The sequence below is a fragment of the Barbatula barbatula genome (assembly GCF_947034865.1).
Source record: "Barbatula barbatula genome assembly, chromosome: 24".
NCBI lineage: Eukaryota > Metazoa > Chordata > Actinopteri > Cypriniformes > Nemacheilidae > Barbatula > Barbatula barbatula.
The window spans coordinates 17554805-17582506 of record NC_136787.1 but is presented as its reverse complement, the minus strand read 5'-3'; the positions used below and the strand labels follow the sequence as shown (position 1 = coordinate 17582506).

Here is a 27702-nt window from a genome sequence, read left to right as displayed (position 1 = left end):
ACTTCCTCGTTGATATAGGACATTTATTTTGAAATCTAAGTTTGGCTGCGACCCCAGTGCGCACGCGCAGTATGTCTCCTTCACTTTGTCCTGCAGCAGTAGTTAGGAGTCAAATCTGAAATACTGTAAACTCTAAAGCTTTTGATCTTTCGCATCATTATTTTCTCTCGATCACAACCACAGCAGCATCGGTATGCCTTTATCCTCTTATTATTACTATTATTATTATAACCAGCTCTTAAAACAATGCAGAGTTAAATATCTACTGTTTGAAGAGTTTGGTTCCAAGATGAACTAACTCAGTTTTTTATTATGTTATCATGTTTTTATTGTGTTAGTTTGCTGCATGTTTTTGTTATTATGTCTTAAATCAAAGCAAACCAACTGCGCTTTGATTGATATTCATTGGAATGCACAATAAATAAACATGGTTTTTGATCTTTTTTCCTCATTGTGGAACCAAACTCTTCATTTAGGGTTGCATGTGGGGTTAATGACAAGCACATCAGCCCCATTAATACTTAATCTCAGCCTAAAAGTATTTGAATAAAATCAAAACCAGCTTTATAGTTAAGTGCTGTTAACATCTTTAATAATAATAATATTGATGTTTTTTTTTTCATTGTCTGTATACCATTAGTTTTTTATATGATTAAGTCTTAAAGGCTTTACCTTCATTCATGATTAGATTATCAAGGACACGCCCCCTCCAGCACAAACATGACTGTGCATCTGTGTTTGCTGCCGTTTTTAGGGTCAGTGAGGCACATATCTGATTCTAATCTTGGTTATTTAACCAAAGGGGGAAGTGTTACTGATAAAAGCATGCACATCATTTGCAAACCACCAAAGCGAGAATCCTTTTTGAGCATCAATTTTCTTGACCCTGTTTATCTCTTGAACTGAACTTGGTAAGAGAAAACATTATCGGGTCCTGCATGTGTCACTCCCAATCATCGATCTTAATAGATTTCAAAATATTACGTGCAAAATAGAAAAAATGATGAAACAAAGGCCCTTCAGATATGTTTAGATCTTAATAATATTTTTGAATGTCTTTTTCATTTTATGTTTGTATTAGACACAATGGCTGTTCCTCCTGCATACTCTGATTTGGGCAAAGCAGCCAAAGACATCTTTAGCAAGGGTTACGGTGAGAGCTTTGTCTTTGTACTATAAATGATCCTTTCTAAAGCAGTTTGCATGGTTTTGCAGCATACTTTTCTTTTTGCAGGCTTTGGTATTGTGAAGTTGGACCTCAAGACGAAAGCTCAGAATGGAGTTGTGAGTTAAATTCTATTTAGAGACAGGTTTGGTGTGTAAACCACAACAGTGATGCAGATTCATGGAAAATGCATCTAGATGGTAAGATTATTGTGAGAGTGACATTGTATGTGGGCTGCATTTACCATCAGGACCCAACTGTCTTTGTGGTCAACATTACGCACATCTTTGACCTTACTGGGCGAGCTTGTGGGAACCTTTTATCTGTGGTGTGGTATTCATGACGTGTGTGAATTTTGTTCACATGACCACTTTACTTCTGTAACATTCAGGAACCCCTAATCCGATCTGTGGGTTCTGTGCTTAACATTATTCATTTACATCACAGATCATAGCTGTCATACAGTCATATCATGTCACCATACTCTTCTGTTTTCTTCTAATCTTTTAGATTAATTGCTGTATTTTAACATATTATGTTACATCTGTAACATGTTCACAGATAAACCGTTCTGACCAATATAAATGAATTCATGGTTGACTTTATGTAAAATTACAAATCCATAGTGTTTTATCCATTTTTAAACAAAAAGTACAGTTCACGCGAATGAATCAATTCAGATATCAAGACATTATAAAAACGAGAATATCAGAACATTTTGTAGGCTGAAATACTTCCTATTTCATATGTCCCAATAAGACCCATATTGATTATAGAAAAAGCCAACAACTGCTAATCTTAGGCAATGCTGTTATAATCTCTGATATAAAATTATAAATATATATATTTTTCTTCCTCATAAATTGTAATTGATCTTCAGGAGTTCAACACATCTGGATCCACCAACACTGACACAGGCAAAGGTGGCGGAACTTTGGAGACCAAGTATAAGATGAAAGATCTTGGACTGAGCTTGAACCAGAAGTGGAACACGGATAACATGCTAAGCACAGAGATCTCAGTGGAAGATCAGGTCTGTATATGAAGCTCTCGTCTTCACCTGTCTGTCTGTCTGTCTGTCACACACGCTGACCTACTGAAGCATTCCTGTCAATCATCTGTTCTCTCAGCTCGCACAGGGTTTAAAAGTGGCCTTGGATACGTCTTTTGTACCGAACACAGGGTGAGCTGCTTTTACAATATTCTGGGTTGTTTTCTTATGTCTTATGGTTGTGTTTTTATGTATACAGAATGATTTTGACCCTTAGTTTAAAACAAAATGCATGTTAAATTAATATATACTTTGAATGGAAACATCACAAAATAGGCGAACCCACAAGAAATCAATGTGTAACTTATTTAAAAGTGAAAACCATTGAAACATTGTTTTTTCAGCAAGAAGAGCGGTAAGCTGAAGAACAGCTACAAGCGTGAGTACGTCAACCTGAGCTGTGATGTGGATTTCGAGGGCCCGGTCGTGCACTCCACAGCGGTTCTGGGCTATCAAGGGTGGCTGGTGGGATACCAGATGGCGTTTGACACAGCCAAGTCCAAACTGGTGCAGAATAACTTTGCTCTGGGCTACAAGACCGGAGACTTCCAGCTTCACACCAACGTGTGAGTATCAAGAAACTGTGACACCGATGTGAGTTTTTCAGTAACCAAAAAAGCATATCCAATGTGTATTAAGCAGTTAGATTATATAAATTCAATTTAATCTTGGCATGTATCATAAATAATACAAAAGATTAAATATTTAAATAATACAATATGTTTTATGATGTTTATTATCTGTCACTGCAGGTAATCGATATATAAATATGGTAAGAAAAGTAATGATGATTGTCAATAACTGGTAAAGTTTAATATAAAACAATTTAAAGGGATATTTCAGAGGCGACCCAAAATTTCCCCATCCTTTACTCAAGGCATCCTGACTGAATATTACTTTCTTCTTGAACAATAATTCAGTCGGAGTCATAATACCACATATCATTTTTCTTCCAAGCGCTAGAATGGGAGGGAATGAGTAGCAGTTTTTTGAAGCTCCAAAAAGTGCATCCATCCATCAAAGAACTGCGCCGGGAAAAACAAGCCTCAGGTTCACGCGCATTCAAGAGATGACTAAAGCTAGACATCAACGTTAATAGCACTGTGAATATGGACATTTCTCTTCAACAAACCCATTGATTTGCATCAGAAGACCTTCGTCAAGACCACAGAGCCACGTCGAGCAGTTATTTGATGGATGTATGCACTTTTTTGAGCTTTCAAATTAAAAAATTGTCCCGTTATTGCAGTTGGATGAAAAATAATATGTGGTATTATAACTCAGACTGCATTTTTCTTCAAGAACAAAGTCATATTCAGTCAGGATGCCTTGAGGGTGAGTAAAACATGTGTAAATTTTGGTTCGCCTCTGAAATATCCCTTTAAAGGTTGTGTTTTGGAGTGATATTTCAAGCTTGTTCAAGTGTTTCATGTATCAATCAGTAATGATGGAACCGAGTTTGGAGGTTCTGTCTATCAGAAAGTGAACGATCAACTGGAGACAGCCATCACTTTGGCTTGGGCCGCAGGCAGCAACAACACGCGCTTCGGCTTGGCTGCAAAGTACCAGTTAGATAAAGACGCCTCCGTATCTGTAAGTTCAGGATTTTAACACATGCATGCGTTGTTTTAGTTTGGGTATATTCTCTCATATTTAGTCATCCTCATGCCAACTCATATACATCCGGGATGGCATGAGGGAGAGCAAATTATAGGCGATATTGTATTTTAAACATTTACAGGTTGCAGAAGGCTTTAGATCTTGTATTACCAGACTGTCTATTTTCTCAAAACAGGCCAAGGTGAACAACGCCATTCTGATAGGAGTGGGTTACAGTCAGAGTCTAAGACCCGGTAATCGTCTCAGTTTACAGCCTTTAATCTTTGTGTTTGATCGTTGTCTTGGCTCGTTTTTACTGTTTGTACCATTTCTGTTGTTTGTACACTGTGCGCAGTATGTAAATTTTGACATGCATATTAAACCTGGATGACCAACTACATCAGCTAAAAATACACTGGGAACAACCACATGAGCAATCATTTGACCACAAAAGAACATCCATTACTACACTTCCCTTACACACATCTACAATGTTTTTACATCCGTTTATCTCTGTGCAACATTAAACGTCTTCTCACTGTCATTGTGCAGGAGTAAAACTCACTCTGTCAGCTCTCATCGACGGGAAGAACTTCAACACCGGTGGACACAAAGTGGGACTGGGCTTTGAGCTGGAAGCGTAGCTGCACTTCCACACCCCTCATGCCATCCCAGAATGATTAAACACCCCATCACACACCAACATTCGCTGACTAAGGACTCTTAGCATGTTGATGATTGCCTGTAAGACACGCAAGATCTGATCTTGGCCAAGCGTAAGATCAGCCCTTCTAAGGGAAATATTTGTCGTCTAATTGATTATGTAAGAATGTTTGATACAAGAATCAAAAGAGGGCCGTATTTGTGTAGAGCACCCGGGGTAAAATACACAAGCACACAAGCACTGTATACCTAATAGAAATGAAGGCTTGTGGGCCGTGTCAGTGTGAGTTTTTTAGAGCGTTTGATGTGAGACGTCCAGTGGTTGTATGGCAGTTGCTTGTGGGTTTTTTTTCTCAGAGAGAGTTGGGCGGCACTACACTTATAGAGCTTTATCTAGTGTAATAGTCACAGGAAACTGAACCGACTCTGTATATGTATATTTATAGAGAACTCACTTGTCAGTGAGAGAGCAGCGACCCAACTTCATTTTTAAAAGAGAGAATTCACTTATTCACCATCCTGTCTTTAAAAATCTGCATGATTTTGTTTCTTCTGTGGAACACAAAGCAAGAAATTTCAAGGGGTTTCGTGGTTTTTGGTCACCAACATTCTTCAAAATATCTTCTTTTGGGTTCTGCAGAAGTAGTAAATGATGAAAGAATTAAATTTTTAGAAGAACGATCCCTTTACTGTATGATCACAGACATTGATACGTAAACCGACATCATGTTCACTCTTCGTTCATAGACTGATTCTCTCGTAGTCCGATTGAAATGAATGTGATAGATTATGTAAAAATGGATTTATGAATGACATTCAGATTTACATTCATTCTTCTGTTTCACCAAAGCACACACACCAAATGAACACACATTTTACTCTTATCCTCGAGGAAACCTCATTCTGTCCAACTTGAAACATGAGAGATTCCAATAAATGAAAAAAATAAACATTTGCGTTTTTTGGGTTATTTCCCATGGCAGGTCATAGAGCCACTTCAAAGTGCACATTATGAGTGAGAAAACACTTCTTTATGTCGTTTCTTTGCATATAATGCCTTTAGTTTGACATAAAAATGTTGATTGAAATGACTGTCAATAAGCCAAAACACAAAGTCTCCTGTCTGAATAATATCCCATCTGCACCGCAGACTCAGAGGATCAGAGAAGATTCACCTTCGCCACAACCTGCCTGCATCCGCTATGAGAGAACTCCAGCTCGCCTACGATATAATAGGAAAGTTCCTCCGCAAGTCTTTCTATGTGCGAGCGGTCGGGATAAAATCCTTCTCTGGACATCTCGTCCATAAAACAGTCCATGACGTGGCTTTTCTCTAAAAGCGTGAAGGGTATTAATTCGACTTCCTGAAATATCTGGTGGTACCCGTGCAGGTAGTTGCGCAGCCATGGGGTCAGTTCTTGAGTCAAGCTCAAGGGTCCCGATGCGGAGACGCTGGAGTTGTGAAGGACGAATTTGGTGATGTCTTCATGCCCCAGGTTGCTAATGAGAATGTAGATTGCGTTCAAGTATTCGTTGTTGTTTTGGGGACGAATGACATCACGTAAGGTGTCCAGCAACTCGCCAGGCATGTGTTCCACTTCCTCGAAGATGAACAGCGGTATCTTCTCTTCTTCCTCAGCTTGATTTACCGTAATCGAGATCTGGTTGCTCAGAGCTTTTATACATTGTGGGATATCATCTTCTGTTGGGCAATGGTGTAGAACAAAGTATTGCATTACTAACTGGTCGCCAACCACTGAACGGAAATGCTGAGCCAACAAGCGACCGACGTGGCTCTTGCCAACTCCCGTAGGTCCGTGAAGCGACAACACCAAAGGTTTATTGTGAACGTAAGTCGACAGGTAATCTTGCAAGTGACCCAGAAGTCTCTCTGTGGCTTCTTGTTGGCCGAACACTTCTCTTTTAAGAGTTTTTTCCAGTCCGTCAAGATCATACTTGAGCACGTGGTCGTCCAGGTTCTCGATGGCATTGTAAATCTGCAGAAAGACAATTACGCACAACAAGTACAGGCAGTTCTTCGCTTGGCTGCGCTCTTTTGTCGGAACGGCTCTCAAATTGCTGTTGGGATACAAAACTCGCCCCTTCCGTTTCCTCCGTTTGCGAGGGGAAGATGGGTTACTGTTGATGGGAATATCATCAAACGTGAAAACTTTAGGGCTGGTGGAGCGTTGAGATGAGAGGATCTGAGACGCAGACGCCGTCGTGATCTCCAGGCGTCGTTTCTTCATGGCCTGGTACTTCTGGCGAATCCGCACCATGGTGCGTACGCTGGAGGAGAACTGGGAAAACGTCACCGTTCCGTTTTCTTTGGTGTCTTTCATTGGGTTCTCCGTCAGTCGGTCGGATAGGTCTTGTTCTTCCATCTGTCAGTATAAAAGCAAAACTATGGAGATGAAACTTTCAGGATGACTTAAATTGAACATGTAGTTTAAAGTGACTAAAGGTGGTTCATGGTTTTACTCTTATTTTCAAGCAAGAGTGTGGATACAGCATCTTTCTGTATTTACAGACACTTTATACAAAACTATTTACATTGCATTTAGGTTATACATTTTCATCAACAAAAAGTAATATCATATTCTAGATTTTGTATAGGAAAATATAGAAAATCTTATCTAGCTATTAATATGGGCACCATTATGCTCTTAAAAATGAGTTTTTGTGCAACAGAAAAGTGCTGTGGATGTTGAGGTTCTACAGCCAGAAATGATTTTTCTATCTATGGCATCGTTTGGCACCTTTCTTTTAAAAAGTATATACAAGTTACAAGTGCTGTCCAATTTCTTCTGTGTATGTCAATGAAAAAACCACAACACTACAAGCACATCAATTCACTGAATGACAAATCTGTTCATACATGATGACTCATACTATGTCCACGATCTGAATCATGCAAGCTCTTGCGATGCAAGATGAAACTTCTATTTTTGGACAACTGAAAGCTAACAGAAACTGGTACAGTTATAAATAGATGAGTGTTGTGGTTACAACGATTTTTTTAAATTTGAAAACTTAAACTCTAGACACATTGCCTGGACACTGACGCACCGTGCAGCGCCGTAACCATACGATATGCCATTTAACTACAATGGAAAACAAAGAGGCTCGCTTCCAACAAAAGACATGCTTTCTGTGTCCATCCGGTATCTAATGACAAAAGCTGCAGATTTTGATTCCTAGGAGACCTCTCAATTTACTACCTTTTCCAGGAAGAAAGACAGAAAAGAAATATCACTCGAAAATAGAGTGAACGTTGACTAAACTCTTGTGCTAAACCCTCTCCAAAAGATCTGAGACATATTTGAACACGGTTTTCTTCTGCAAACTCTTAACATTCCTGGCATTCTGCTTTTCCTTCATGCAGACCATTGCCAAAGCAAATACGGTTTCCTTCCTGGCCGTTTTTCTGCTTTACTCACACCCCTGGAGGGCAATAAAAAAAAGACACTGCGCCCGACTCTCACTAAATCATGACTCTTTGAAATCTCTCAATGAGAGTATCAGGTCATGAACAAACTAGTTTTGTCTGTTCTTGGCCACGTCTGCTTTAGGTTGAGACCGCTGAGATAGAGGAAGTTTTAAGTTAAGAAAACACAGTTGTTTCTGCTGCTGTGGTTCAACTGCAGATGCATCAGACATCTAGAAAGACAAATGCAAAGAGAGGGAAAAATATAAAGAGTGGGTATTAAAAAACAGTTTGCTTACCTTTAGTAAACAGTGTGAAGAACTGCTGATATGAGGGGTTGAAACATTAAATTCCTTCACAAGCTACAGTTTGTGGAGAGAGAGAGGAGAGAGAGAGAGAGAGAGAGAGAGAGAGAGGGGGGTGGTGACTTCTTCACGACTACAGGCATTTTAACCAACGACAAGCTCTGCCTCCTTCATGAGCATTCTCGAACACCACGCCTACCCTTTTATGTAAAAGAAACCTCGAGTGTTACTTTAAAAATAGTTTGTTGCACTTTGTTGTATGTCTTGTTTAGAGGATGAACTTTTGTTTAGCTTTGATTTGTATTTCAGTGTTCGGTGACGAAATAAAATATAAATAACATAAAACAAAGATTTCAGCTGGTATTTGACAAAAAGTTTATATCGGTTTTTATTCATGTAAATATAAAATGATTGTAGTATTTATTATTGAATATTTGATTCATTATTAGCTCTCTGTATTTAAACTTTTAAGTGTTTTTTGTTTAAGTTTTAGCAATTTTGTTGTGCTTTTGTCATTATATTATTGATGTTGTAATCCATTTATTATTTTTATTTTAATTTATTACATTTTGTTAAGCTTAGTTTTGAGTGCCTCACGTTTTCAAATAATTTCAAGTACGAACATTTAAATGTATTTAATCTGAGAAACATCTGCACGAATATTAAGGATCATGAATGATCAGATTTTTCAGTCACACTGCAGCACAGGTCAATTGTTTTCTGCGGTTTTCCTATAAGGAAGGAATATTATATTCCTATAAAAGAACAGCAAAGGACAACTCGTGTAATCCAACGATTGCTCTTACGCATGAAATCATTATGTGTTTAACGTCTTATGTGTTTAACTCTAGAAAGTGGTTTACTGTAGATAAACCAGCCCACAGGACTTACTAACGGTGTTAATGTCACCTGCTGTCTATGAGGGTTTAGTTCCTGTCAATAGTTTAGAACTGATGCGTGTTTGAAGGGCTTCTGATAAAATATGCAAATATAGCAGCGTTCTGTAGAACCAGTGTGTGTTTGCACACCGAACCATCAGAGCTTAGATTGTGTTAAGACTTTTTTTGGGGGGGGGACATGTTTTTGGGTTAACACTTCCTATTTTTAAAAAGCGTAGCGTTGCTTATTTACTTGGTTCTCAAGGCCCCAACAATTACCAACTTTGAAAGATTTTAAACATGGCCTTAATGCATTATTACAAATAAAACGTTGTACTTTTACTTCCCCGGTTCATGTAAACATACATAATTATAATCTTACTATTATTTTCCACAATAACGCAGTGTTGGTTAAGATGCCATAACAAGATTACATATCATGTTTTACATTTACAAAATCTATAATTTTTGGCCATGCTAGTATTTTCACCCCAGCTGAGCCACAATTTATATATTTTGCTCTGCTGAGCGGAACATATCAGTTTAGATGTCCAAGCATTTATTGAAAGCATTATTTGTAATAATCCAGTGAGATCTTCCTATTTTTACATAAAGAAACTGAGACCAGGAAACCTTTATTTTGAATACCATACGCGAACTTTTATTTTGAAACTTTCCTCCTCCGGACTGCAGGAAGTAACTCTCTCGCTAATTTGTTTTTTTTTCATTCTCAAACGTCATTGTTGTTTTCGTGCTGGTGATCAAATCATTTCATTTAGCACAAATCTAAGATGATATTATCGGTCTGATAGCGTTAGAAAGAGTGTTTATTGAGCAGAGCAGTGACCAGACACTGAACAGATCTTGACCATCTGAACACATGAGTGTGTCTCAGGTTGTCATCAGACTCGAGCTGTCCGATCAGTCTGATATCCCGCACGGTTTTCAATACTGCGCCGGTGAGTTACGATCGGTTACCGTATTTGTTGACCATATGCAACAGCACGGTATTTAACAACACCGTGGTGAGTGTAGACGGCCATGGCCTTGTCAATCAATATATGTTTTTAAATAAAACCATTATACTTCTTCTAAACGATCTGTAACGATATGAGATCACCCTTACAAAACCGTGCATAAATACCACGGTACTGTCACGATGATTTGGTATTTATAGCGGAAGTAGCTTTGATTTCCACGCAAATAGGCGTGTAACGTTACTGTACCCTTACAAAAACATATTCCTTGGGTTTTATTTGTACTTAAAGCTTAGTATTCACAAAGGTCTTCGTAACCAGTTAAATAGGTTAGTATGTGTAGGAAAACTATGGGAATGGTAATCCATCCACCGAAAGAACAAGGTTTAAGGAACACTGTCATGGCATCTTTTGGGGGTGTAAAAACATGACACAGCTGTTCTGTGTCTGACGCCACACTTACCAAAAAGAGCCAATATACCATGGTACCGCTGTGGTCACAGAGAGATGAGTTTTTGATCTGTGTCTGATCTGTTGTGCATCTAAACCTCATTGTGTTGGAGCCTCGGCCTGCTTTCTAGAAGCTTTTTTAGGTCACGTGCCTTTTTGTTTTGAAGCAGCTTGCTGGTTTCCTGCTGAACTCTGTGTTTGTGTCCTGCGTCCCACAGTAGCAGAGATGTCAGAAGAAGAGATGAGAGATAAAGGTCTGGCCTCCGCCAGAGCCACGCTGAGCGGTAAAACAGACTTGGAGCGAGCAGCCGTTCTCCATCAGCACCTGGGCAGCCGGGTCATGAACGACATGGTGATCGAGACCTTTCAACCCAACCCAGGTTTGGATTCCGACGGTTCCTCACACGTTAAAGCAGCTGGTGTGATTTGACCGGTGAACGTTGTGTTTATTTGAGATAGATTTCGAAGGAGCTGTTGAAGGTCACACAGAGGATGCAAACGGAGATCCCAAAGATCAGACGGATGTGAGCACGACCCCGGACTCGCCGCCCAAACAGCTGCCCGATCAGATCTCCTTTTTTAGCGGGAACCCGTCGGTGGAGATCGTGCACGGCATCATGCATCTCTACAAAACAAAGTTAGTACTGTGTTATAAAACATGACGCTTGCAAAAAATGTAAATCTTTCAAATAATACCTAAATATTAGCACTTTGTTCGAAGGTTTGAGATTTGTTGATGTCGGTCATGTTTCACATGTCACATCATCAATAATAGTTGCGCTGAACAATGGGAACCTTGATGCATTGTTGACATTGTTTAGATCCGCCCCACCACGTTTTTCACTTTGTTTCCGATGATGTTGTTATGACAGTAAGATGACATCACTGACCGAGGACGTGAGGCGCAGCGCGATGCTTTGTGTGCTCACCGTGCCAACCCCCATGACCAGCCATGACCTCATGAAGTTTGTGGCGCCCTTCAATGATGTCATGGAGCACATGAAGATCATCCGAGACTCCATGCCCAACCAGTACATGGTACTGATCAAGTTCAGAAGTCAGGTGAGCTAGTCATAAACCCAATGATATCGTTGTTTAGAGAATTTAGCTGAAGGGTGTTGACTAAATGTACTGTAAACCGCGGATTCACTGAGTTTACTGCTATTCAATAACACATCTTGTAATATTTCTTAAAAGATCTTTATGAGCATCACTGGTGACAGTGTTATTGTGTTTTCAGGCTGACGCCGACAGTTTCTACACGGCCTGCAACGGCCGTCAGTTTAACTCCATTGAAGATGCCGTCTGCCAGTTAGTTTATGTGGAGAGGGCAGAAGTGATCAAATCTGAAGAGGTGAGACCGTTGCTAGGGCAACATCACTGTTTCGGCTCATCAGCACATTGAATGACCTCATAGCAACATCCTAGCAACCATCCACAGCATGCATTCTATCCACGATACTGTATTTTTGGATTGAATTGAAGCAGTTTGTGTTGTTGACTAGCTGTTTCAATTCACAAAACACACACTCTAAAGCAGTGATGTATATGTATAACAATAGATGGTGTGTTCTGGAAGTTTTAAGTTTGTTTGTGAATGATCACAATAATCCAGGGGGCCAGTTTACCCGTCATGGATCTGACCGAGCTGCCCAAGTGTACCGTGTGTCTGGAGCGGATGGACGAGTCGGTGAACGGTGTGTTGACCACCCTGTGTAACCACAGCTTTCACAGTCAGTGTCTGCAGAGATGGGAAGATGCTTCGTAAGTGCAAGTACACTTCAGATTTATGCTGTAAATCAACTATTTTATAAAATATCCTAAATTTACTTCCACGCTTCAGTTGTACCCAGATAGATAAAATCGAATTCCTGCTTGTATCATTTCTCCCGAATAAGTTTCTTTACATTTTAAATGTATTGAGTGGGATTTGCATTGCATCGAGTCTATAATTTGTGTGTGTGTGGGGAACTAACCCACGACCTGTATAAAATTCTGAAAGTTGTTCATCACTCGAATCCTTTTGTGACTCTCAGATGCATTCATTGATTTAGTTAAGGGCTCATGCATGGCGTCCGCACCCCTCTGCTGTTGTCAAATTCTTCTGCCATGATGCGTTACACTGTTTACACTCACGTGTACATTCAGCTTTTTTAACCTTTTCCAGCTGATTCTTCATTGATGTGTCATGCAGATCTGCTGGGTTGTTCTGTCACCATCTGTTTAGCTGTAAAGTCATTGTCACACATGACATTTGACCTGTCAAAATATGTGCAAAGTGAAGCCTGAAGTGTGAAAGACGCAAAACGGACATTTGCGATTGCGAATTTAACGGCGATTTCAGCCGGAAAAAACTATTCTATCCATCGGGATTCAATGAGTTTTGGTCAGCATCACCAAAAACATTCATTCACTCTTGATTTTAACGTTGAGTGTTAACAGACTGGATCTGTCCTGCAGGTGTCCCGTGTGTAGGTACTGTCAGACTCCTGAACCCGTGGAGGAGAACAAGTGTTTCGAGTGTGGAGTGCAGGAGGTAACAAACCACATCCAATGCAGATTTAAAACCAGATTCAGACAAACACTAACCGAGGAAATGTGCGTTTAATTCTCATAGAATCTGTGGATCTGTCTCATCTGTGGACACATCGGCTGCGGCCGCTACGTCAGCCGCCACGCGTACAAGCACTTTGAGGAAACGCAGCACACTTACGCCATGCAGCTGACCAATCACAGGGTCTGGGACTACGCAGGAGGTACGTGACATCAGAAACATACTACACACACATCTGTATGTTTTGTAGAAAGGTACAGAACAGGAGTGTTTGGACATAACACTTGATTACGTCATGCAATTATCTTGTAAATATTGGCAAATGTATTTGATGTTTAACATACATTTGGCTTAACATCCGTTACTATTACAATTTATAAAGTTTAACAACTGCCGTCAGTTCCTCCTCTGTAGGCCCAAAATCATAAAGTATGCAAATTAGGATGCAGACCAGAAATGAGATGCTACAATTGAACAAATTCCTAGAATGTTACGAAAAGCAAAAGTATTAAATTGAATTGTTTTTTCATGTACTGGATTGTTAATGAGTTTTTATTTTGTGCAGATAATTACGTTCACCGTCTTGTTGCCAGTAAAACTGATGGGAAGATGGTGCAGTATGAGTGTGAGGGCGACACATGCCAAGATGAAAAGATCGATTCTCTGCAGCTCGAGGTGTGTGTGTGTTCGGTTGTGACCTCCATAGCAGGGATGTAACCATTCGCAGTGAGCCGGTTGAAATCGATTATAATATGTGACGATTCAAGCCATTGGAGATGTTATTTGAATCGCAATACATGTTTTGAACAGCAGGGACCGCTGTGTTTGCTGCAGACTTGGAAAAGGTGGATATGCTGATATTTCTTAAATGTAAAAACAATTCCAGAAAATCGTTAGTTTGTTTGTTTACATCCCTACTCCATAGTAAAGAGATTATTGATTATTAGACATAGTGAATGTAAAGAATGTAAAAGTTTTGTGTGAGGTTAAGGTTTATGGGTGCGGAAAATACTTTCAAAACAGTGGAAAAACAGTAGAAGTGCTGCGCAGACTGCAAAAAAGTGTGCGTTGGGTAAACGTGTTGTCTCTTCTGCACAGTACTCATATTTACTGACCAGTCAACTGGAATCTCAGCGCATTTACTGGGAGAATAAAATAGTTCATCTGGAGAAAGATACAGCAGAGGAGGTGAGAATCACTCAGACATTAAGAGAAGTTAAGACCGTAAATACAAAATTGAATTATTGGCAACATGCTCTTTTTGTTTGTGCATTAGATCAGCAACATGAAGGCCAAATTCAAAGAGACGATCGATAAGTGTGACAGCTTGGAGCGCAAACTCAACGATCTCGCCAAAGAGAAGCAGTCCATGGAGAAGAAGTAATATCTGTTTTCTTAAAATCCACGTCACAGTTGCTAAACATTTCAACATTTCTGACATTTTGACATGGTTTTTTTTATGTGCGCTGCTTATTCACCCACCCGCTTTCTTACCAGATGCTCGCAGCTAAACAACAAAGTCGTGAAGCTCAGTCAAGAGCTGAGGGAGGAGCAAGAGATGAACCGATGCCTGAGAGCCAATCAGGCACAGCTTCAGGCGCAGCTGCAGGAGGAAGAGAGGCGGAGCCATGAGGGCACAGCCAATAAAGACAGTCAGATCTCCGAGCTGCAGGAGCAGCTGAGAGACGTCATGTTCTACCTGGAGACGCAGCAGCAAATCGACCGGATGCCCGCAGATGCGCGGCAAGAGATCCAGGAGGGTCAGATCAATATCGCCTCGGCCCCTGCCCCCCCCCAGCCCGGGCCCTCGGCTCACGGCACGGGCAAACTCGGGGGCAGAAAAGGACGCTCCAAGAGGGGAAAGTAGGGGAATTGCTGCTGTGCAGTCATCTGAGGACTTTTGGTCTAGTTGTTGATCTCATGATGCTTAAAGGCTGGAAGCGCGAGTGTTAAACACGCTTCATCATGTTTTATCTACATTCAAATCTCTGATATAATGTAAGGCGAGGTAAAGTAGCCCCACTTGTTTTATGTGAAAACAAAGTTGCAGATTTAGTTTAATGCATAATTCGTGTGCTGCGGAGTTCATTCGAATGACGGCCGAACTTCGACGCAGTTTGTTCAAAATGATTTCTTTACATTTCACTCCAAAATGTAAAATTGCATTTTTTTCTTCTTGGTTCTGGTCATTTCGGAGCATTAAGCACGTCGTGACATCATTTTCATGATACCGTTATACATTTTTGATCCTTCAAATAAGCACACACGCGTAAAACAAATATAACGTGCAAGTAATTGTATAATAGAACATACAAATTCAATAATATATATATATATGATATACTTTTTTAAGAACATGTTACTACAATACACTACAGTAATCATTTTAATTTGCTTTAGTCTTTTGGTTTGGGGTGAAATGTTGATCTGGAGAGAAGGGTTTTGTGAGGTTCACTCGAGAAGTAAACAGTATTATGGCTGCAGGTCACAGTTGTGGTCACTTATATAACACAATGGGTTCATTTTATCAGTAGAGAAATGTCGCAATCTCTTCATTTGATGATATTGGTAAAGCATTGACGTCCACCGCACTAACTGATGACGCTTTTGTCAGATCTCTCGTTCTGACACACCCGGTTTGTTTTAAGTGTATTACGTGTTTGTTCTTTGTGTGTCCACACCTCTCCATCGGTTATGAATGCGTGGGATGTGTATTATTAACTGCAATACATAACGTTACATCTCAAGTTAAAGGATTTATCAATTGATGTCAAACTGTCACTAGTGACGTGCACTCTCACGCTATGTATTGTCAACATTATTGGCTTCTGACGAGGAAATTATATTTCTGTGAACTGCTGGGAAACAAAAACAGTCTTACCATGTTTTTGACATATTTCTTCTTTTCAATGCCACATCTTACGTGTCCACTGACGCGTTTTTGGACGCTGCTCTGTCGAAGTGGATTGTGGGATCGTGCACCATATAATGTAAATAAGCTATTCTTTACCGCGGTGACGAAGTGAATATATGTATGGACAAATGTTTGAATAAATATCAAAACAGAATTTCAAGATCCTCAACTTTGAACTCTACGCCATGTTAGAAACGTAAAATCGCAGGTTAATTGTGTAGGTTACGACGTGAGGTGACGTCATATTACGTCGAACCTTTTCCATTTTTATGAACATTATAAACAAGGTTAAGTTTACAAAAATTAAAATGATTAAAACGTTTTCGTTTATTTTACTAAATTAATATTGCTCTAAAAATTATTGGAAAACTAAACTAAAGTTCCAAATAAATTTAAGGAACTATAATAACAAAAACTAAAAAAATAATTCAAACACCAAATAATGTGACTAAAGTTTAATAAATAATTATTATAAGCTTGGCATTGTGAAATAGTGGAAGTTTTCAGCTACATCAAATATATTCCCTTCTTAATTTGAGAAAGCAAACATGAACAACACAATGTGGAACATTTACTTTTTATTTAAAAAAACTTTTCACACTCCAGTGTTTTTTCCGATTTCCCTAACAAAAGAAATGAACAGCTGACGTATTTCCAACCACTTCGACATCTCTGAATGACCTCCTCAGTCATCATAGTTCGTAACATCTGCGACATAAAATGAGCCCTTCAGTCCTGAAATGTTCATTGCACAATCTTGTATTGTATCCCATTCTTGAATTAAAAGAAAAGCATTAACTCCCTCCCAAAAGCAGATATAAAGCAGTGAGAGCTGGCAGACTTCAGCGCACCACACCATCACTTTATAAACATGATTCAGAATGGAGTTGTAAACAGTTGCACTTCTCGGTAGACATCAACGCATTAGCCTTATAAAAACTAAGCTTAGTTCTCCATCAAACCTCATCGCGACTCTAACACAAGGCTAACTTTTTGGTATGCATCAATAACAAAACAACTTAAATGCAAGCGTGTCAGTGCAATTCGACCATTACAACAACTCTGACAAGACATTCAAACATGACTGAATGAACGGGTCAAATTATCCTTGGACCTACAAAGGGATAGTTCACCTTAAAATACAAATGCTGTCATTTATTCACTGTCACGTGGTTCAAAACATGTGTGTGTGGAACACAGATGAAGATATTTTGAAAAACGTCTCACGTGTTCACAGAATGGAAGTAAATGGTGTTTGGTAACCAACATGCTTCAAAATATCCTCTTTTGTGTTCTGTAGGGAAAAAAACATACAGGTTTGACATCACATGAGTGTGAATAAAAGAAAACTTGAATGAGAATTTATTTTGCATGGACTACCGATTTAAATGGCTTTAATCGAATTTGATCAACAGTACATACATTTTTAACTACAACGCTGCTTCCCTTGACCACGGTGACTTTCATGTAGCACGTTATGGTATTTGTTTCCAAAAGATGATGATTCCATTGGTCTATGAAACACGCATCGTATGAGAAGCTACATTTTGAATGCTTGTGGCTCAAATCATTTGTACTTTACAGACATTGTAACGCAAGCACTCAACATTAGCTCACGTCGTAGTCGGAAACACAAAATAAACCAGACTTTCTCCTCAACCGACTCTCGTGCCTGCAACGAAACCACACAGAGGCAGGTCACTTGATCACCGATGTGTATATAAACGCCATTTCTCGACTGAAACTTTGCTCTCGGCAGACTGGTGCGCCGTAAACAGCTACTCAACACATTGTAGTGTGTGTCATTCTGGAAGTTGTGGATGGAGTTGGCTACGATACGCGGTGGCACCAGTACGGGACTCTCCCTTTGGGGGAATCGTGGGTCGGTTCCTAACGTTTACCGGAAGGGGTTTCACATGGCTGGTGGGTAATAGCGAGACAAAAAGTTAAAAGACATTGACAGAGGACAAAGCAGTTCACTTTAATTTGTCAAGGAGGCCTTGCTGATATATCTTCACACTATGTACAATAATTTATAGCAGTAATTCTAAAATTGCTTAATCGCCTATGTAGTTTTTCTAGGAATATGACATTTCTTCCCACTTAAAAGTGCCGCACGGAGCACCGTAGATGTTTGTGCAGAAGCCTTTGTTGATTTTACAGTGTGCCTCTATCTGTACGAGAGTGATGAGACGGATAAATAACAAGAGGAGATGAAGGAGGACGACAGAGAGAGACCCAGCCCGACGGGCTCGACTTCACAGACTTCATGTTTGTAGAGTGAGGGACAGGTCTTTGGGGATTCGCAGCCGCGTGGAGCCGTGCAGGTCAGGAACCAGAGTGGTCGGTCGAAGGAGCTCTCAGATTTTGAGGGATTTCAAAGAGTCTGCCCTCTTCTTCAAGAGTTCTCCGATCTCCTGCAGTGAACGCAGGTAGCTGCTCTGCACCTTATCCATCGCCGTCTTCATAAAGCTCCCCTCCGCCTGGACAAGAAGAAAATCGAAGACCACATTTAAAGCAAAATCTTATTTTTAAAAGCAATGCACCAGTGGCATCAAACTCTTTGGGCGGCTTTACGCAACTTCCGAGAATAGTTTGTCTCCAAACCGATGGTCAAATGTTTTTTTTATTAATGCACACTTGTGTTTACGGTCCTCACCTCAGTTTGAGTTTGTCCTTCGAGAGTGAGAGATCCCAGTTTCAGCGCAGTCAGATCGCTCTCCTGACTCTTAATGTGCTCCAGAGCTTGAGTGAGGAGTTTCTGAAGACCGCTGCTGAACTCCTGGAAGCCCGTAAGAACTACCGGCTGTACGAGAGACAAATCACACTTCTACATAAACAAGAGTGAGCGTGTTCTTAACCCAAACCTACGATAAACGGTAATCTGACAGAGTAAACCAAAGCTGTGGATACCGTCACAACGCTGGCCTCTTTTCTCTTCTTTTTCTTCTTCTGTAAGCTGGACTTTAGGGGTCGGAGGACACTTCCACAGTAACTGCACACCCACAGTGTGATACAAATGGTCTGCGAAAAGACAGAGAAACAGGAAATGGTTTCAGTTCCTTTAAGACAGCTGTGAATTTTCTCAACAAAAAAAAATACATGAATACACTCACCTCAACAAAGTAGACTAAGTTCTCCAGTAAAGAAGCTTGCGTGTTGCTGTGACCGTCTTTGACTTCAAACAGATCTCCTTTACACTTTTCTAACAGGTCTGGAGACAGAAAACAAAATTTACACATCAAGATTTAAACATTTTATGTAAACAGACATAATTATATTATATAAAGCAGTACAGAATTCATTTGTGTACTGTACCTTGAAGTTGTGCTGCTAAAGACTTGAAAAGATTTGATATTTGGGTTTGAAGCTCCGTCGAATCATCTGTAAGACAACACACCGTTAATAATCTTCTGGTCTGTTTTGACTGCAAAAATATCTAAATCAAAAACAGAATCAAATATGCTATTAATAAATGTACAAACAGAATTACATTTCCTATCAAATCCAAATGAAAGAAATCATTATAAGATTGTGAATTAGGATAAGATGCACGTTTTAACACTCTTCTTTTTATGAACTTTCTCAATAACAGGTTTTTGCGTATTTTTAACAAACAGTGTTAAGGCTTACAGTTTTAACCACTAACTAATATGCACAAAAGCAACAGACCCAATCCACTGGTCTCCAGCTCCTGGAGGTGCAGAGGGAGCTGTAGAGTGGCCAGCTGACACTGACAGCAGCCGCTGGTCACAAACCGAGCCAACCGAGACGGTACGGGACCCAGGAACGGGTACTGATGCTGTGAAGCACATATATCAAACACATTAACATCTCGGACATAAGGTCTGTGTCCTAACTGAACCTGCTCAGTGCGACCTCTGACCTGTCCGTGTTTCTCTGTGATCTGGGAGGCCTGGGTTATCGTGTTCTCCAGCTGGGATAGCAGCGACTGCAGAAAAGACGGTTTGGCCGACACTCCGTTCTCAGTGGTCTTCTCTGAGTTACGCGGTGCTGTCGGGTGATTCAGCGAAGAGACGCAGCCAATCAGACGCAGAGTGAGAGAACGTAACTTTAGCCACAGCGTCTCCTCTTCTACAGAACGCTGTCGGTGCTCCTCATTTGAATCCCTGACAGTAAATCGCAAACAGTAAGCCATACATTGTCTGACAAATCAAAATAATGCTTGACTGAGAACTTTAATAGCGTAGTGATTTGTGTGTTAGTTCGGCAGTACCGATCTTTGGGATTCCAGCTGACGAGAACCGTCAGGTCACGGTTGTCCCTTAAGTTGTCCCACGGGATGTCGTCCTCTTCCGGACACAGAGACATTGATTTCACGCTCTCCTCTAATGAAGATGTTCTGCATCATAAAGACAAAAACATCATCACAACAAACTCTTACTCGCCCCGGCTTCAAACAGCAGTGAAGAGGTAAAGCTGAAGAACTAACATGTCTGCGTCCAGGAAGAGGTCCAGCAGCATTCTCTCCGTGCGCACCTGAGCGAAGTGCAGCGAGTGATTGAGTCGGTTCCTGAAAGCGATGAACTCTGGGATTTTCTCGAAAGCACCGTACTTATATGCTTGAATGATGTATTCTGAGGTCTGCAGGAACCAAGAACACCGGAGACGGGATAGTAACTTAGTATTGCTAGCTTGAACTATTTAACTGAAATCTAAACCTTAAAATAGGCCTAAATATAATTTAAAAACTGAACGAAAATTAGATATGTTGACTGAGCAACGTTTACATTGTGACGCAAAAAAATATACTAAAATGGAAATACAAATGACTCAAACCTAAACAGCTCTATAAATCAAATAAAAAAGTATTAAACAAAATTACTTAAAAAGAAAAGAGACTAAAATAAACACGAAAACTAGCTGAAAATATTAATAAAACGAACACAAATACTTAAATAATTATTCGCCATCATTTTGGTCCAAACCCACATGACTTCCTCTTCTATGTGGAACACAATTTTAACAGGTTTATCACAATGACATTATTTTCTAATAACGTCCCTGTTTTCATTCTGGGTGTGAAGCCGAGCATCTTCTACTCAGCTCCATCTACACTTCACATGAGAAGTAAAGTAGTTTGGGTTTGGAACAACATGAGATTAAAGAGAGAAAACGCATTTTCTATCTTTAAGAGGCTATGCGCATAAATCACGTACATCTTTCTGGTTGGAGTGGAAAAACCTGAGGGAGAAGTTACAAGACTGGGAGGCAGCAGCGAACTGGCCCAGAGCCTCTGCATAACGGGTCAATAAATACCTGCGTGAAACACAAACACAACAACAGCGTTACCACAAACAGTGCATTTCACTTCATAATGTGATTTCTCTCAATAGGTCAATCGAATCGACAGTGAAACGGATGAGGTTTGGTTTATGTTGTGGTTGCTACGGTTACTCCAGTACCCAATAGTGTCGTGCTGGATGTGTTTGGCGTCCAGGCTGGAGTAAAGATCCACTACTGGCTCGAAAGCCCCCAGATGACAGTACAGAAGCAACAGCAGCAGTTTGAATTGAGCGTTGGAGGACCTGTGAGAGAGACCTTCCTCTAACAGTCCCAGACACTGCCAGAGCATGTTCTGATCTCCTGCCAAAAAACAACAACAACCAAACAGATTTACCACCAAAAACATCACCCGAAGACCGATCCCAGAACTGAGACGCGCACACTCACCCGTCTCCAGCCACAGGTCTATATACGCATGTGCTGCCATGACGCAGTACATATCAAAGAACTGGAGCTCAGACGGCCCTGCAACAAGACAGAAATGATCATGGTGCTTTAAATCTACAGATTCCAGAAACCAAAACTACTTTGAGACACTAGAAATCTTAACCTGTCTAGTCTTCTGCTTACCGAACTGTAAGCCGTGATGGTAATGAGTTTTCAGATCCTTGATGATGTTCAGTTTACCCTGCGTGTCGGCCGTGTGTTGTAAACCCAAACATCGACTGAGCTGGGTCACACACAGGTGTCTCTGGAGGGCTCGAGTGTCCCTGGGCAGAGCTACACCGTTCACACACGGAGCGCCCAGTGGCACAACCTCCATCAGCCTGTTAATGAACTAAAAACATCAGTGTTTGTTAATGATTTTCCCTTGGACGCAATGCCGGGGTGTACGTTACGTTTGAACACCTGTTCACACTCTTCAAGAAGCCATGCCATTATTATGAACACACCCCAGGAAAAAGTTTGTCACTCACAAAACACTGGCAGGTGGTTTAAAATAAGTAAAAAAATGGGAGAATCGTGTCTTATAAATGGTAAAATAACAAACACCTGGACTACAGAGACCCGAACGAGAATAAACAGGATTCATTTAAGACTATCAGCTGGCTTCAAATATTTCAAATGTCGTGAAAGTGAGAAGAATATGAAATACAATGGCAGCATAAAGACTTTACTGGTCATTGTTATAACCTGCACATGTTGGTCCGGTGAAAGAAGGTCCAGAAAGATCTTCAGGTCTGTTATGCAGCATGGCTTCTCGCCGAACTTCACGAAGAACTGAAACATGAGCTCCAGAGGTTCACCTGCATCATGACGTCTCAACATGTGAGAAACATACGTCAAGCATACAGACATCATGTGATTGACAGATCTCCAGCTGTACCTAGCTGCTGTGCTTCAGGACAGTTCCACTCTCGCAGTCGTTTGATGAGCTCCAGACGCGCCATATACGGTCCTCTTTGATGCTTCGACTCCTTCGCCTCCTCCGTGTTCACTCGCTCTTCTATGAAGATGATGGCTTGGGCCGGGGTGGAGTGAACTTCACCCTCTGCAGACCTGCACAGAAAGGAGAACCACAGCAACACCATGAGAGACCGGCTATATTTGAAGGAGTGGGGTTAGTTGTGCCAAAGCTAGTTTTACCGAATTTGTACTTACTGAGGCCCTTCCTGTGGCGGCGTCCATTTCTCATTCGTTAGGTGGAACAAAGAATCAAAATACATCAAGTAGGACTGCCAGTCATCAGGGCTGAAACACAATCAAACCCCCTCGCAAACGTTATTAATAAACTTAAACTCTTGGGCCAGGTTAACCTTTAAAAATCTTAAAGGGACCGTTCGCCCAAAATGAAAATGTTGTCTTTATTTCCTAAGCCTCAAGTTGTTCCAAATCTGCATAAATGTATTTGTTCAGTTGAACACAAAAGAAGATATTTTGAAGAATGTAGGAAAGCAAAGAGTTCTGAGGCACTTTCGACTACCATTGTATTTTTTCCTCTTATGGGAGTCAACGGTGGCCAAAATCTGTTTGGTTACAAGCATTCATTTAAATAACTTTCTCCGTGTTTATCAGAACGTAGACATTTATACAAATTTGGACAACTCGAGGGTGAGTAAATGATGAGATTTTTTATTTGGGTGAACTGTCCTTTTAACCACAGAAGAAGATCAGCTGACTCACGTCTTCAGGAGCAGTTTGCAGGAGAGTGCATTGCACTCGGACCAGCGCTCCAGACGGCGGTACAGCATCATGCATTTGTTCTCACGGCTCTGAAGTTCACTGGTCAACTTCTCTGAGGGAGAGAAACACGACAGAGTAAATATCAACATTAAAACACATCTTACTTCCCTAATAGGACATTTCTGAAGGACACAAAAATCTAACAACACAGGAAACAGCACATTCCATTCAACATCCCACCTCCGAGCGGTCCCTGCACAACCTCCAGCGCTTCCACATATTTCCCCAAACGTTCCAGAATCATGAAGTACAGCTGGACCTGGAACAGAGCACAGACACCCATCACAATATTTTCTTACAGGAATCATCAAGATCATCAGTTGAAACTAGAGACGCACTTATATTTGCCAATAATCCATATAGGTCGATAAAAGAAAATGTTCACACTATCGGCCGATGATCAGGGTTGATATATCCTGTCAATCAAATGAGGACAGGAAAATGCAATAACTATGTGCTCGGAATATAGAAAATGTTCAGAAACATTACCAGTTTGATGTTCAATATTAATAATCGTTCTATGAATTAATAACGTTCAGAAAGTTAAGACATTAATTTAACCTTTAGAATTAAGTTAATTTGAGTTAATATAACCACCAAACTATCAGTTTTGGGAGATATCACTGTGAATAATCCGTATCGGTGAAGAAATTTAACATTAGTCGACCTCTAGTAATACCCTCTCTTACTTCGGCTTCTGCCTCTATCTTCTCCTCTTTCACCATCTTCTCCACCATACGCTCGGCTAAGGGCAGGAACATGGTTTGAGAGAGCTTCTCATCTTGTGCCGAGATCGCCTAAAACAGAGAACATCAGGCTGATTTTGGAGAACAATACTGGAGAAGTATTAGGAATACAGAATACAGCAGAGATAATAAAGTCTTAATATTAGATAATACAAGCTTATTGTTTTACAATTCAAACAGTCGTTCTCTAAACCAGACTTCAACATGATTAAAGTCATGACACAGGAATTACCTAGCTACTGCTCATGCCGTAATTTTACATTCTTTTATATATCAGTGTTTCCCTGCATAGAAATATTAGAGGCGGCAGAGTTGCCGCACAAGAGCTAATAGGAGGTGAATATTGTTTGTTTTGCGTGCAAGTACGTTCAATTTCTTAAAAGGTTTCCTAAATTAACGTGGCGTACATCACTGTAATGTTTTAAGCTGTGCAGTTGGCTCGCCGAATCAGCGTTATACTGCCAGTATAAATGCAAATTGCGATCAGAACTACTCGCAAACAAATGACTGCTTTGAACCGATTCGTTTGAACTGTAGAAACCACAGTGAACCTCAAGAGAACGCAAGATGTGAATGAGTAAGACTGGTTAATTCAATTCCCCTAGTTTTAAGTTTATTTGGATTGGTTGAATTTAAGTTTTGTTTTATACAACTCAATAATTGTCATTTTCATCAAATGTTTATATATAAAGTGTTTGGTTAAGCCACTTAAAGGTATGCTAGGCCTATATATACACATGAATAATAAAAAAACATCAGATCATACCTGCATCACTAAACTCATAACCGACCAGAAGTAATACGGGTTTTTAGGAACAATCTTATACAACGCCATTCCAGCCTGCGAAAGAAAACTTTCAAATCTTAAAGACCAAAAATACACCAAAATCAAGAACAAAATACAAAAGGATGTTAGTTTAAAGCTCAAAAACACAAAAAGATGGATGTCAACCAACCTGCTGCATCTTCTTGTATTCTCCGACCCGAGCGTACGCCATGAAGAGATGAGAGTGATAGTCCTCACTTGTCGGAACCTTCCTGACGGCGGCTTCATATAGCTTGGTCACTAACTCAGCTACGGACAGGAAAACACGTCAACAACCACAGACAGTTTTTCTCATGGCGATTCTGTATATTCCACATCCAAACTGACTACCTGTGATCTCTCTCAGAAGATAGAAAAACGATATGATGCTTCAGAAATGTGTGTTACTGTACATAGACTGAACTCACGGCGATGCATTTCTCTGTAGAGGATGGTGAGAGCCTGCAGGGAGTTGTCGTCTGTGGGTTCGAGAACAGCCACCTCATGAGCCAGCGTGAACGCTTCATCCTGTTTGCCTATGCGCTGCAGACCGATGGCCTTCAGGACCTGCAGAGTGACATCAGCCACATGTTTAACACCATCATGTTTCAGGACGAAGACTTTGACAGATCAGTGAGAGTCTGAACTCTAAATGAATCAATGTATAGTGAATGTGTGGGGTGATCAAATAAAACACCTTTGCGCAGTGGAGATCTTTGTGCTTCTTGAGCAGTTTGTCGGCCTGCTGGATTGCCATCTTGTTATTGCCATTGTCCAGGTAATCTAGAAGAGAACAACACGCTCAATGTGACAGAATAATACTGCTGAAGTAGCTTGAATAAAATGTCACTTAAATAAAGAAGAGTGTACAAATGGCACATATGGAAATATCTGTAAAAAAAAAGAGTTCACAACCGACAGTTTAAATTTGCATAGACAAAACCCAAAGGCGACCTATCTGCCTTTTTAAGGCGATTTAACCTGTATTCACCATTACGACACAAATTAAAAGAATTTGATGTAGCCCGACAAGACCTTTAACTACACCAAATATAGACTTAATTGTAGAAAATAAAAAACGCAACTGAATTACAGATTTAAAACACATATTTTGTGAAAGCTGTCATGTCTGCAGCACTACTGACTGTATTAACGTCCTCTCAGCATCAATTCAATGTGAATTTTGAGCGCAGACGCCAACCTTCCTCCCATGAGTCTTTGCTAAAAGAACACACAACAGCTGGATGCCAAAATTAACTAGACCAGACGTTCAGATTTATACAAAAGGACAGGCCGCTTTTTGCCACATTCCTGATAAGGACATATGTATTATTCAACAACTCTCCGCTTGCAATCCCATCTGTCCATATAATATTCCCTTAACATTCGGACACACCATGAAAGAATAAAATAGCAGAACTGCAAAGCATGGGTATTGATCTGGATGAAATGTGATGAACGTAAAACAATATGTAGCATACGTTTTCTTTATTAACTTGTCTTGTATTTTACACAGGAGGGTAAATAAATAATGAGACTTTTGGGGGGTATTGTTCATAAAACAAATTAGGTCATATTATTTGATGCCTTGTCCATCTGCCAACCTGATGCCTTATTATTAATGTGAAAACACATGGGCTTACCAACTTTCAAGCACTAATATTAACAAGTAAACATTCATGTCATCACTATCATACATGACAAAACAATGTCCAAACTCAAAACAAGTATTTCACATTTAACATTATTGGAATGTCAAGAAAATACACTCATGTAGATTTTCATGTATCATTGTTGGCAAATTACTCTGTGATGATGTTCATTTAATTTCATTTTTTTTCAAAATACAGACTTTATAATAGTAACCAAGATGATTAAAGCATCTATAAAGAACCAGAATGGTAATAAAACAAGTTTATCTCAGACCCTTAAAGACACAAACTTGCAAGGCTCTATATTATACATTTATCAGCATATATAAGTTATTCAGCATGTAGGTTAACTGCCCGAGACTCTCTATACGCAGTAAAGACCTAAAATAAAAAGAAAATTAATATAAATGTGAAAGTCTCTCATATTGCAACTTGTAACCGCTGTGACATATCAGGTTAATTATAAAATAGTCAGCTGATATGAAAATCGCACTCACGTTTAAGCATGATTATATAATCGGGTTAAAAATGCACGATTTCAGGGGTTAAGTCATAAGAGCGTGACTTCATAAGGACGCACTGTCACTCGGCAGCGCAGCGGAATCCACACCGCCGCTTCAATTGCGAAGGCCGCACCGGCTCTTCACATCACCCGCGAACCTTTAATAACGTCCACATCTCTCGTTCACGGTCCTACATCACTAACATGACCCGTGTGCGTGTGTATGTCCACCGGTGAGGTGCAATTGTTACCGTAAATAGGTCGCAGTCTCCTGTCGTTAGGATCTTGCACATGGCCCCTGGCCGCCATGATGGAGGTGAGCAGGATTAACTGGTGCGCATGCGCAGCGCGAGCACACCGGAAAGACTTCAAACTGACATTTTTTCTTAATATCAAACAGGCATAAAACTTCAACAAATAAAGCACAGTTATCAAAAATAGATATAATAAAAATCTTCATAAATTAAAAACAATATATGTGTATATTTATATAAAATATGGCTAAAATAATAATAAATAAAAC

At 40.1% G+C, this 27702-nt stretch overlaps 4 protein-coding genes across 9 annotated transcripts; 2 read left to right on the top strand and 2 right to left on the bottom strand.

Annotated features, from left to right (window-relative positions):
- Window positions 1–14: 14 nt before the first annotated feature.
- LOC306889485 (non-selective voltage-gated ion channel VDAC2) lies at window positions 15–5420 on the top strand. 4 transcript variants are annotated; one of them, XR_013786206.1, is made up of 10 exons: window positions 56–191; window positions 1082–1153; window positions 1235–1284; window positions 2046–2198; window positions 2296–2348; window positions 2561–2782; window positions 3659–3809; window positions 4012–4069; window positions 4368–4568; window positions 4612–5420. XR_013786206.1 is itself a non-coding variant. In XM_079448473.1 (9 exons), exons 2-9 carry the CDS (start codon window positions 1087–1089, stop codon window positions 4457–4459), a joined length of 846 nt encoding a protein of 281 aa, XP_079304599.1. In that variant the 5' UTR covers window positions 15–191; window positions 1082–1086; the 3' UTR covers window positions 4460–5417. The 4 variants fall into 4 exon arrangements, 3 of the variants coding, with proteins under 3 accessions (XP_079304599.1, XP_079304597.1, XP_079304598.1); XM_079448473.1 differs by having other exon boundaries at window positions 15–191; window positions 4368–5417; XM_079448471.1 differs by lacking the exons at window positions 4368–4568; window positions 4612–5420 and having other exon boundaries at window positions 4012–4352.
- tor4aa (torsin family 4, member Aa) lies at window positions 5150–16030 on the bottom strand. Of its 2 annotated transcripts, XM_079448469.1 has the most exons (3): window positions 15951–16030; window positions 10529–11140; window positions 5150–6862 (listed from the first exon to the last, which is right to left on the bottom strand). In XM_079448469.1, the coding sequence occupies exons 2-3, from the start codon at window positions 10616–10618 to the stop codon at window positions 5639–5641; spliced, it is 1314 nt and encodes a 437-aa protein (XP_079304595.1). In that variant the 5' UTR covers window positions 10619–11140; window positions 15951–16030; the 3' UTR covers window positions 5150–5638. The 2 variants fall into 2 exon arrangements, with proteins under 2 accessions (XP_079304595.1, XP_079304596.1); XM_079448470.1 differs by lacking the exons at window positions 10529–11140; window positions 15951–16030 and adding an exon at window positions 8205–8340.
- brap (BRCA1 associated protein) lies at window positions 9751–16141 on the top strand. Its single transcript, XM_079448468.1, has 12 exons — window positions 9751–10047; window positions 10734–10895; window positions 10975–11152; window positions 11388–11577; window positions 11756–11869; window positions 12131–12279; window positions 12976–13051; window positions 13133–13271; window positions 13635–13744; window positions 14168–14257; window positions 14346–14449; window positions 14567–16141. The coding sequence occupies exons 1-12, from the start codon at window positions 9969–9971 to the stop codon at window positions 14934–14936; spliced, it is 1761 nt and encodes a 586-aa protein (XP_079304594.1). The 5' UTR covers window positions 9751–9968; the 3' UTR covers window positions 14937–16141.
- Window positions 16142–16544: 403 nt separating this feature from the next.
- On the bottom strand, window positions 16545–27529 carry naa25 (N-alpha-acetyltransferase 25, NatB auxiliary subunit). Of its 2 annotated transcripts, none has more exons than XM_079448466.1 (24): window positions 27431–27529; window positions 25723–25808; window positions 25454–25592; window positions 25177–25295; window positions 24987–25061; window positions 24164–24271; window positions 23655–23733; window positions 23415–23526; window positions 22893–22982; window positions 22618–22790; window positions 22425–22537; window positions 21861–22068; window positions 21678–21755; window positions 21410–21590; window positions 21164–21263; window positions 20437–20588; window positions 20221–20346; window positions 19870–20113; window positions 19656–19785; window positions 19302–19367; window positions 19100–19197; window positions 18897–19007; window positions 18643–18789; window positions 16545–18466 (listed from the first exon to the last, which is right to left on the bottom strand). In XM_079448466.1, the coding sequence occupies exons 1-24, from the start codon at window positions 27486–27488 to the stop codon at window positions 18344–18346; spliced, it is 2916 nt and encodes a 971-aa protein (XP_079304592.1). In that variant the 5' UTR covers window positions 27489–27529; the 3' UTR covers window positions 16545–18343. The 2 variants fall into 2 exon arrangements, with proteins under 2 accessions (XP_079304592.1, XP_079304593.1); XM_079448467.1 differs by having other exon boundaries at window positions 25377–25592; window positions 27431–27494.
- Between the last annotated feature and the right edge of the window lie 173 nt (window positions 27530–27702).

Excerpts from the sequence above, each read along its gene's own strand:
- tor4aa (XM_079448469.1), bottom strand. The coding sequence starts at position 10,618 with ATGAGGTTTAGATGCACAACAGATCAGACACAGATCAAAAACTCATCT. Across the intron at positions 6,863-10,528 it reads TGGTATATTGGCTCTTTTTG|ATGGAAGAACAAGACCTATC; the intron begins GTAAGTGTGGCG and ends TTATACTGACAG.
- brap (XM_079448468.1), top strand. The coding sequence starts at position 9,969 with ATGAGTGTGTCTCAGGTTGTCATCAGACTCGAGCTGTCCGATCAGTCT. Across the intron at positions 11,578-11,755 it reads TGATCAAGTTCAGAAGTCAG|GCTGACGCCGACAGTTTCTA; the intron begins GTGAGCTAGTCA and ends TTGTGTTTTCAG. Across the intron at positions 14,450-14,566 it reads AAGCAGTCCATGGAGAAGAA|ATGCTCGCAGCTAAACAACA; the intron begins GTAATATCTGTT and ends CTTTCTTACCAG.
- naa25 (XM_079448466.1), bottom strand. The coding sequence starts at position 27,488 with ATGGCGGCCAGGGGCCATGTGCAAGATCCTAACGACAGGAGACTGCGA. Across the intron at positions 23,734-24,163 it reads AGATAGAGGCAGAAGCCGAA|GTCCAGCTGTACTTCATGAT; the intron begins GTAAGAGAGGGT and ends GCTCTGTTCCAG. Across the intron at positions 23,527-23,654 it reads TGTGCAGGGACCGCTCGGAG|AGAAGTTGACCAGTGAACTT; the intron begins GTGGGATGTTGA and ends TCTCTCCCTCAG.
- LOC306889485 (XM_079448471.1), top strand. The coding sequence starts at position 1,087 with ATGGCTGTTCCTCCTGCATACTCTGATTTGGGCAAAGCAGCCAAAGAC. Across the intron at positions 1,285-2,045 it reads CGAAAGCTCAGAATGGAGTT|GAGTTCAACACATCTGGATC; the intron begins GTGAGTTAAATT and ends ATTGATCTTCAG. Across the intron at positions 2,199-2,295 it reads AGATCTCAGTGGAAGATCAG|CTCGCACAGGGTTTAAAAGT; the intron begins GTCTGTATATGA and ends CTGTTCTCTCAG.